This window comes from Aspergillus japonicus (assembly GCF_003184785.1).
Source record: "Aspergillus japonicus CBS 114.51 unplaced genomic scaffold BO86scaffold_21, whole genome shotgun sequence".
NCBI classification, from domain to species: Eukaryota; Fungi; Ascomycota; class Eurotiomycetes; order Eurotiales; family Aspergillaceae; genus Aspergillus; species Aspergillus japonicus.
The window spans coordinates 83,025-92,837 of NW_020291658.1; the positions used below are offsets into that span (position 1 = coordinate 83,025).

General features: G+C 51.4%; 4 protein-coding genes across 4 annotated transcripts; 2 read left to right on the top strand and 2 right to left on the bottom strand.

Moving 5' to 3' along the window:
- Positions 1-162: 162 nt before the first annotated feature.
- On the top strand, positions 163-1,750 carry BO86DRAFT_361402 (cell wall glycosyl hydrolase YteR; the record flags this gene model as incomplete). Its single annotated transcript, XM_025669859.1, has 4 exons — positions 163-536; positions 612-697; positions 753-1,432; positions 1,520-1,750. The coding sequence occupies 4 exons, from the start codon at positions 163-165 to the stop codon at positions 1,625-1,627; spliced, it is 1,248 nt and encodes a 415-aa protein (XP_025528080.1). The 3' UTR covers positions 1,628-1,750.
- A 1,512-nt stretch (positions 1,751-3,262) lies between these two features.
- Positions 3,263-5,170, top strand: abr1 (multicopper oxidase abr1; the record flags this gene model as incomplete). The annotated part of the gene is made up of 4 exons (XM_025676614.1): positions 3,263-3,292; positions 3,377-3,794; positions 3,852-4,913; positions 4,991-5,170. Exons 2-4 carry the CDS (start codon positions 3,459-3,461, stop codon positions 5,168-5,170), a joined length of 1,578 nt encoding a protein of 525 aa, XP_025528081.1. The 5' UTR covers positions 3,263-3,292; positions 3,377-3,458.
- A 140-nt stretch (positions 5,171-5,310) lies between these two features.
- BO86DRAFT_361406 (FAD-dependent oxidoreductase) lies at positions 5,311-7,087 on the bottom strand. The gene is made up of 3 exons (XM_025669860.1): positions 6,851-7,087; positions 6,114-6,739; positions 5,311-5,919 (listed from the first exon to the last, which is right to left on the bottom strand). Exons 1-3 carry the CDS (start codon positions 6,886-6,888, stop codon positions 5,480-5,482), a joined length of 1,104 nt encoding a protein of 367 aa, XP_025528082.1. The 5' UTR covers positions 6,889-7,087; the 3' UTR covers positions 5,311-5,479.
- Positions 7,088-7,115: 28 nt separating this feature from the next.
- On the bottom strand, positions 7,116-8,353 carry BO86DRAFT_388919 (rRNA-processing FCF1 family protein). The gene is made up of 4 exons (XM_025671988.1): positions 8,234-8,353; positions 7,946-8,172; positions 7,715-7,880; positions 7,116-7,652 (listed from the first exon to the last, which is right to left on the bottom strand). The coding sequence occupies exons 1-4, from the start codon at positions 8,267-8,269 to the stop codon at positions 7,512-7,514; spliced, it is 570 nt and encodes a 189-aa protein (XP_025528083.1). The 5' UTR covers positions 8,270-8,353; the 3' UTR covers positions 7,116-7,511.
- Positions 8,354-9,813: the final 1,460 nt, after the last annotated feature.

Here is a 9,813-nt window from a genome sequence, read left to right on the forward strand (position 1 = left end):
ACTTCGGACTATTGACTGATCGACAGCCGTTATCCCCTATCTAGTGCACGCCAACAACACAATCCATCTGAGTTACATCTATCACATAAGAAGCTTCTCAGACCGACAGACCTGCTTTTCCCGGCTCTTGGTCTTTCAACAGCATTCCCCAGTATGGTTCGCATGAAGACTTTGAGCACATTTGTGCTCCCAGGACTCGCAAGTCACCTCTCTATGGTGGCAGCGGCCGGACAAACATGCGAGAACGGAGTACGCCCATACTCAGCATGGTTGGCCGATAGTATCATCGCTCGCAAAGATGCGGTGATGAACGCTGACACTGAAAATGATGTCTCACTCTCCTTGAAGCTTGGACTGTTCCAACTTAGCGTTATCCATCTAAAAGAGTACTATGATGCTGCATCATGTGCAAAGGAGGACTGGGATGCATATCTGAAAGAGGCTACCGATAGTATCCTTCCCACAGTCTTGGACGTGGATGGCGATATCGAGGCTCCCATGGACATATTTGCCACGGCTAACGGGCTGTACTACCAGTAAGTGTTGGGCCTGCGGTTCATACGTGTTAAAAGCCCGACCATTGATCTGACACAACGCGATGCCGGCTACAGATATGAGAACTCCGGCAGCGAGAGTTACAAGCAGGGCCTCGATGCTCTGAAGAAGGCATACGACGGCAGGAAACGTAACTCGGAGGGTGAGGCAACTGTACCTGGCTGGCCATTTCGAACCATCATTTAATTACCTGACAGGCGGCTTTTGGTACTATAACGCCCGGCCGAACCTCAGCTACTTGGATGAGACCTACCCCTTGGGCGCCTTCACTACCGTATACAAGAACCGATTCGAGCCCACCAACGGCACCCTGGCCGAGAACCTCAGCAAAGACCTTAATCAATTCAAAGACCATTGTCACCACGATACCGGCTTGATGGCGCACGGCTACGACGCCTCGAAGTCAGCACCATGGGCCAACAAGACTACTGGTGCAAGCCCGTACGTCTGGGATCGCGCCCTCGGGTGGTACCACATGGGTCTTGTGGAGCTTCTACACAACGCAGACAAATTTCCTGGTCTTTTCAACCAGACGCAACGAGACGACGCCTACAAGAAGTACTACAATCTGGCCAACACGATCATCAACGATGTAGACGAGACCACGGGGTGTTGGTGGCAGGTGATGGAGCATGGAGGGGAGCAAGGCAATTATATTGAGACGAGTGGATCGGCCATGTTCACATACTCGATTCTCAAGGGTGTGCGGCTGGGCTATCTGACGGGGGTTCACCCCGAGAGTGGCAAGGATTACAAGCAGACGGCGGAGAAGTGCTATAGTTGGCTGCTTGAGAATCGAGTGGTCCGGGATGACAGCGGCACATTGAGTGTGAATGGCACAGTTGGGGTCTGCACTTTAGAAGACCCGACGTATGAGGTATGTTTCCACCCCCCACCCTCAGTACTTTGCAACCCAGTAATTGCTACATGGATATGCTTGGATGAAGTGCTAATTGAATGGTAGTACTACACTACCCAGCCGTTGTCATATAACAGTGTGTTCGGGGCGGCCCCGTTGGTGATGGCGAGCTTGGAGCACGAAATGGCTGCTGCCAATGCGGTGAGCTCCTGAGCGATACGTAGCATGACCGAAAATATCTCAGAATATTGAGGGGAAACCGTTGGAGAGTTTATTTAATGGACAATGGTAGACGTTTTTGCTCACAAAGCAGTAGGATCAAGCAGAAAGCACGAGACTACCATTGCAATACAAATCTTTAGTCACAAATATCAGGTTCACATACCGCCAAGTAATTTAATGCTGTCCAGAAGATTGTAACCCGGGAATCAAAGATGCGAAAGCCACGTAAGGTTGAGTTTGCCTCGTGCACAAATGGTTCGTGCCGACTGTAAGGGTGTCATCTTCTTACTTCACCAGGGGAAGCGAAGACGCCAATGCGAGCGTTTACGTGCTTGTGAGGACGATCTAGCACAGATGAATTAGAACTCATCGTGGGTACCATGTACGAGTGGATATATATTGTCTTTCATGCTTGACGTAAGGACTTCATAATAAGAAGGTTTGGGGGAGCATAAAGAGATTGTAAGCAGGGGATTTGTTCGTATTCAAATAAGCCAAGGTAGAATTTTAAGCTCGCTCCATGGAAACTCTATCCGCCGCATGGAATATCGTTTAAATCGTTCATCTCGACCGTCGTTTCCATCCCGGCCCTGACAACTCCCTTGCCTCATACGGCTAACTCGATCATCGCCCCTTGGATGAAAATTGACCTTTGCCCCTTCCAGGCACCTACGTTTTCTTTATGAGACCAGATCAATCTGAAATGAAGGTTCTCTTGGACCTTGATGCGCATTGTCTGTCTTGTACGTCCAGCAAACGTGCCACTCTGAGCCCACGGACGGACGAGTGAAAGACAACCCGGATATGATAACCCGATATCAAGACCAATGCTTGTAACTTGACATCATCACTCTGCCAGAATGGACAATGGTCTGAAATCGGTGGTCTTGTGGTCATCCATTCCGCTGTTCTTGGAAAGCATCGATCCAGGCCGGGACCTCCTCCCAGCAGTCCAATATCGATTACCTCTCTTGGCCATTGCCACTTCCAAGATCCTCTTGCTTATGCTTCTATACTCGTCCGTACTACTCTTTCCACGGGCCTTCCGAATAGTCCCCTGCAGATATGGAACCTGAGCTGCCGAGTGGAGTCAGTCGCTGCTTCGTGCGATTGGAAGACTCATGTCTCAGTCAATCAATCAAAACTTAGTTATTTATTGAGAGATCGACCTGGCGTTGGTGACTTGATCTGACTGTCCGAAATCTGCGCCGAATAGTCCGAACGTCGTGAAAATACCATGTGAAATGAGCTGTGGAACAGTGGTTTCTCACATTATCATTCGTGAGAACCCGTTGTCTCGACTCCTTCATACTCGGCCTGTCCGCCACTAGGCATCAATCATTCGGTGTATAGGAAAATATAAACCCACCGGCACTCGACGCGATTATGACTCGGAAATTCCTTGCAAGGGTGGATTAGGAAGGAATCTACATGGAGGCTGATTTCCTTGGCTGGCTGGGGCTGTGGTGGTGGATGGTCCCTAGCCTTGCCCCTTGCAGAAACGAAAGTTGCATGTTAGCATTCTACGGTGTTTTACAAGAATTTCCGAGTGCGAGGTAGGAGTCCCTCATTTGCGCTCGACTTTTCGATTTTTAATCACGGTCTTTTCAAGGCATGTGTTTGTTTGGAACTTTGGATGGACACAAGCCGAGACGGGTCAGTGGGCGTATTGATATGCATACACTTACGTCCTCGAATGATTTTTCTTATCCTAGCTAACTTTCGTCCTTCATTTTCTAGTTTCAAGTTCTAATCGTATATACTCAGCACTCCTCGTTTACCACACTCAATTTTCGTGGATGATAAATTCACGGTAGTGGCCATGCTCCGAACCTTCTTGCTTCTGGGCCTGCCGGGGCTCGTACAAGAAGCATTCGGCAAGAACGTGTATCTCGACTGGAACATCACATGGGTTAACGCAGCACCAAATGGTGTCGAGCGACCGATTATCGGTATCAACGGTCAATGGCCGTGTCCACAGATAGACGTCCACATTGGGGACAACTTGGTGGTAGATGTCTACAATGCCCTCGGAAACCAGTCCACCGGCATCCATTGGCATGGATTTCATCAGAACTACAATACCTTCATGGACGGTGTACCTGACATAACTCAATGCCCGATCAAACCAAAGCAGCGCATGCGATACGTTATTCCGGTAATGGGCTCTATTCTAATGTGATGACCCTGGGGGCGTTACTGACACACAAAACAGGTCAATCAAACCGGAACGTATTGGTATCATTCCCACCAAGAAGGCCAGTATCCCGATGGAATTCGGGGACCGATTGTTGTTCACGACACGGCACCATTACCTTTCCATTACGACGAGGAGATCACTGTCACACTCTCGGATTGGTACAACAGACAGATGCCCCAGCTCACCGAAGATTACGTCTACCCAGCGGACGGGCCGGCTGGACTAGAGCCGTTGCCAGATGCGGTTCTGTTCAACGATGCAGTCGGAACCAAGATCCCAGTCAAGCCGAACAAGACCTACCTCATCCACGTTGTCTGCATGGGAAACTGGGCCGGACATGCGTTCATTGTTGAGGATCACGATCTGACTGTCGTCCGAGCTGATGGCATTCTCGTGGAACCAAAACTTGCGACACCTCAATACCTGCGGATGACTGTTGGACAGCGCCTCGACCTACTCTTGACAACAAAGAATAACACAAGCAGGAACTACGCAATCTGGGACGGCCTTGATATTGACGAGATGTTTATCCGAGAGAACCGCGCAATGCCTGAAGGATACAATGCTAACGGTACTGCATGGCTGATGTACAATGAAGATGCGCCCTTCTTACCGTCCCCGGACATTCAGATCCATAACGCAAGTCTGGAGTTCTTGGACGACGTAACGCTCACACCGGTAGACGGCCTTCCGCTGCTTGAGCCAGTGTCTCGACAAATCGTCTTGGACTTCAACTATGCCCAGATTGACGGTGTTCCAACGTACACTATCAATGGCAACACGTACGAAACTCCCAAGGAGCCTACCTTGTATACAGCCTTGGCTGCCGGCAGTGAAGAGTCTTTGGACCCGTCGATATATGGTTCCATCAATCAATATGTGGTCGAGTATGGTGAAGTCGTGGAGCTTGTCATCAACAACAACCACAACAACCTGCACCCTTGGCATTTGCATGGACATGACTTCCAGATCCTCCAACGTACATACCCGAACGGTGGTGCTTTCAACGGCTATGGCAATATCTCGGCAGTTCCGTCGCGACGAGACACTCTCATGGTCGAACCCAAGGGCCATGCTGTCCTTCGTTTCAAGGCAATGAATCCAGATAAGTACCCATACCTCTCGCCTTCGTTTCATTAAGCTAACTTCGCCAGCCTTTACGTATCTGGATGTTTCATTGCCATATCGAATTTCATGTTGAAACCCGTCTCATGGCCGTGATTATTGAAGCACCAGACCATTTGCAGAACCTGTCTATGCCAGCTGATCATAGAGACATCTGCAGTGGCAAGCCAAGTCTTTTCGCGCCTCTGCCGCCTCTTCCAGGTTTCTGAAGAGTCGATTACTGCTATTAGGTGGCGAAGTGCTCCAGAAAAAAACCTAGATAATGGTCCGACATACTGGTTCACATTTCGAAGGACGAGGGCGTTCTTGGGCAGCTCATCTCATTTTCCTTTCTCTCATATACGGAACTGTTCTTCGAGCCTATTTGTCAATACAAAACAGTTGGATGGAGAAGGGAGTTTTAATCATAATGTACACAAAATTTCGAGCCACAGAAATCAGGGCTTGCTGTTGTCGTGATTATAAATGGCTATAGCACGGCCCAGTCAATCATGAGCCTTCATCGCAGAAGCAATAACTTACAACAGGGCCTTCTGCTGGACGAGACCATGCTCCGCCATGAGCTTGAACACATCCTCAGCTACACCCCACGATAGCTCAAAGCCACGTCCACCCGCCCCGTAAGCATGGACAACCGTGCGCTCCCCATCGCCGGCCTCCAGCCGTTCGACCTCAATCCGCATGCCACCCTCTCTGGCCGGCCGCCGCCCGACGATATCTCGAATGACATCGAACTTCCCTTCACTCCCCTCGGCAAAAGGGAACCACTTGGCCGCATTCGCCAGGATCCGGGCTCGCGTCTCCGGCGACGGGTTCGGATCCCAGTCATGCGGCTGCTTGGTGCCGCCGATGATCGTGCCGCCTCCCAGCGGCCGGGGGATACAGAACGACCACGACCCATCGCTATTCTGACGGGTCATGGTCACAGAGCACGGGTTTCGAACTATACAGGTTTGTCCTAGACAATTTGGGGTGTTGTGTGTCAGCAGCATCGATCCAGTAGAGCTTCCTCCACCACCACCACCACCACCACCACCACCACCAGAACACGAGCAAACAACCACAAAGCCCGAGGAGGGGGGGGGGGGGGGGGGGGGGGATTTTTTTTTTTTTTTTTTTTTTTTTTTTTTTTTTTTTTTTTTTTTTTCTTACCTCTAATAATAAAAGCCTTCTCATCTCCGCCACCCAGCCCCAACCCCGAACAATTGACCACCGTCCTCACCTTCCTCGTTCCTCCCTCCTGTCCAGCCCCGCCCACCAGAAACGCCTCCCGCACATCCCCCAACGTATACTCCCGCACCTCCCCGCCGCGCAGCACAAACTCCCGGAGCATCCACTGACAATACACCGGCGAATTGATGACGACCGTCTCATACTCCGCCCCCCACCGCACCCCCTCCGGTAGTTCTGTGGGTGGTAGAACCCGGAACCCGTCCACGTGGGCATACGCGGCCTCCACGGCCACGGCATCGAGGTACCCGGGCGGCGGCTGCTCGAGGTGCTCCACCGCGGGGCAGCGCGCGACGCCCGCCCCCGGTTGCGTGCTGGCCAGCGTCTGGAGGTGGGTGTATGTGCGGTGGGCTTGGGCGGCTTCGCGCCGGTGTTGCGGGTCGGTGCCGGGGACGGGTCGGTAGTGCGCGCCGGCCCAGGGGGAGGTGTAGTTTAGGGAGGTGGTGTGCGGGAGGTCGCGGGCGAGGAGGAGGATTTTGGTGCTGTTGTTGCTGGTGGTGATGTGGGATTGGAGGTAGAGGGCTGTGCTGAGGCCTATTACGCCGGCTCTGTGGGTGGGTTAGTGTGTCGGTTGGAGGAGGGTTGGTGGTTGTGTGTAGGGTGAGTGGGTGGATGAGGGGAAAGGAATGATGAGGATGGGGATGGGAATGGGGACGCACCCAATTATGACGATGGTTTCGGATTCTGGAGTAGTCATTGTGCTTTGGCTGCGCGGGGGCTGTGTTTGAGGTGGTTTCTGATGTTGAAGATGGTGGTTGGAACGGTTGTTGTTGTTGTTGGGGTCGAGTGGGTTATCGGTATAGATAAGGCTGTTGTTTCCCCGCTTGCTGGAGCTGGCTGCTTATGGATTGAGCCTTGTGACTCATAGTACGAGATATGCATGCTACTAAAGAGTAGGGTTGACAAGGTTTGAATGACTGTTAGATGCCGTCGAAGCTTCATTGTGCTCTCTGATCTTCTATTTAGGTTCTGGTTTGACATGGCCATCAAGCCACCCTCGACTATCTACCACGCATGCCCCACAAACCGTCGTCGCCCGGGTATCGTTGTGGTTGTGTGACGTGACTCGCAAGCTTCGTATGTCGTGTCTCGTCGTATCCTGCAGACTGAATTCACACATTCACAAATGGAGTCAAGTGGTGGCCAACCTGGTCTGCCAGACAAGGTGCGATCTCGTTAGACGAGGAAGTGCCCTGGGCACGGTGTGAAGATCCGTACTCGAGTCGTGTAGTCGTGCAGTATCGTGCGATTAAGTGGTATCAAGAAGAAGTAATAACATCTGTTGTCCAATCCGGACCCATCCCGAATGTGTTGCTGAATCTAATCCAAAGAGTCGGGCAGCTTCTCAATCGTGAACTTTCCTCTGGCGACCTTCATAATCGGTACACCCGGAATCTTGCGCAAACGACGACACAGATCCTTATCGTTGGTCGCCACGATGTAGATGCGATGTTTCGAAACCTGGAGTGGGCGATAATTAGCGCGCTGTAACACATACGCTTTGACTGAAGTTCTCAACTCACCCGATCCACGATACAGTCATCTGCATACGTGCCCTTGTGGGAGCACTTCACCCTCGCCCATCGGGGATCTTTGGCAGTCCGGAGCGCCAACCGGTACTTCTCGCCCAGTTTCTCCAACTCGGCAATCGTGCAATCCGAAAATGTCGGGATACATTTCGCGTATAAACTTTGATTCCACAAGTCTTAGCATCATCCCTATTGCCACCAATCCAAAGGATCACACAAACTCACAGATCCATCATAGAGGTCAGGAGATCCTGCTTCGCCCGAATGGCGTGCGAGACGAAGTTGGTATCGACGAGAACGTGGTAGGGCGGGCCGAGCGCAGTGTTGGCGGCGAAGAACATGTTCGAGGGCGCGACGGGGATGTGACGGGTCAACTCGTTCTCCTTGGGCTTCTCTTGCTTTTTGTTATCGGGTTTCAGGCGCTCATCGCGGGCTTTGATGGTGCGCTTCATCTGTTTTGGCAGACTGGAATCAGTATGGAACTCTCTTCGGGCAGTTTGGGCGCGGACCGACCTGCGCAAACTTGCGAGTCTTCTTTTGCACACCCATTGTGATGTGTGTTTGGTGGAGGTGTTTGGTGGTGATAAATCCAGATTTCTGGAGTCGTTCAAGAGGGAAAAAAAAAAAAAAAAACAGGCAATATGATACTGTTCCTTAGAACCTAATTATGCCTTACGATGCTTTGGTTGAAGCCAAAAGATTTTGGAAATGGCGGAAATTCATATCACGGGCCGATATTTCGCCGCGGAGGAAAAGCACCGGCAGAATTGTGTATGGTCATGTGATCATTAGGACAATCCGCCTTATCGCGCCCCGCTTAGGCCCGGCCGAGAATAGTAACTGTCCGTTCTATGGATGTAGTATGAAATTTGTATCTATCGACTCGGCCGTCATGGACTCTTTCTTAATCATTCAATTGGTTGCGTTGACCCCTTCATTCCAATCCTTAGCTATGTCTGCATCCTGTCATTATCTGGCCAACTCTTCTGTGCCGCTCTATACTCAAGTCATACAGGCTACGGCACCCGCTTCTACTGAGTAGTTCAGCATGCTTCGGACCAAACAATACTTCAAGCACTCAGTTTCCCGCCTATAGAAAACCAGCTTCTACACGTTCTCGATGGCAGCTCCACCGTTTCTTTGAAACATCTGAGACAGTGGAACGAGCGCCTCATCCAACCCCGCAATCATTGGGGATTTCTCACAGACGCTAAGGAAGCCAGTCACTAGACTAGTCACACTGCTAGTCACATCACATTTCTCCCGCCACCCACTATCAATGTCCCACCACAAAAGACTCGTCCACGTCGTTCGTCATCGTCCCAGGTCCATGCCATATCGCTTGAGATCGTTTGAAGGTGATATTGAGGTGGCACAATCACAGTGACTTTCTACGGCTATACCACCGTGCGATGCCATAGTCACCGGCAATGTTAAGGACGGTTTCCTTTCCCGTGTCACAGTCGCAGTTCGCTCCGGTGATAGGCATAGACGGCTCGGTCTGCCTTGACATTGCCAGTGACCAACCATGCATACTGGTCATTGGCAGTATGCAATTATCTCATTATCGCTGGATTCGTCCAAACAAATCCCCCAACTTTCAAAGCACAGACCTTGTCTCGGCAGGAAAGTCTGTACTTGAGTCCTAGCGTTCCTAGGTTTAACCTTGGTCTCTCAAGTAACGTGTACATTGTCCTGGGTAGAACGTGATTCGATAACCACCAGCACATCGCCTGATGCTGGCAATGACCCTTTTCTCGGGAGCAACATTCTACAATTGGCACAGAGTTACTGGGCTTTGCTGCAGCGAGCAACCATTCAGATGCCAGGATGGCCCTTTACGCGCCGCCCTACTTACTGACCAGCGACAACGGAGCTTTGGGGGCGGGTGATTGGTGCGTGGGAGTGATGAGGCCTGCAGCAGCTTAGGCTTGAAGAAACGCCTTCTGCACCGGGCGGACCAATCAAGCGGGGCTCCCCCAAGATTGATCCGCCCGTCAAGGTCCCTGACAGCCGCCGCGAGCCATGCAGAACTCACCGTTGACTGGCATGCTCTATCTCATTCCCGCTCAGTTTGCCTAGTTAGGACGAGA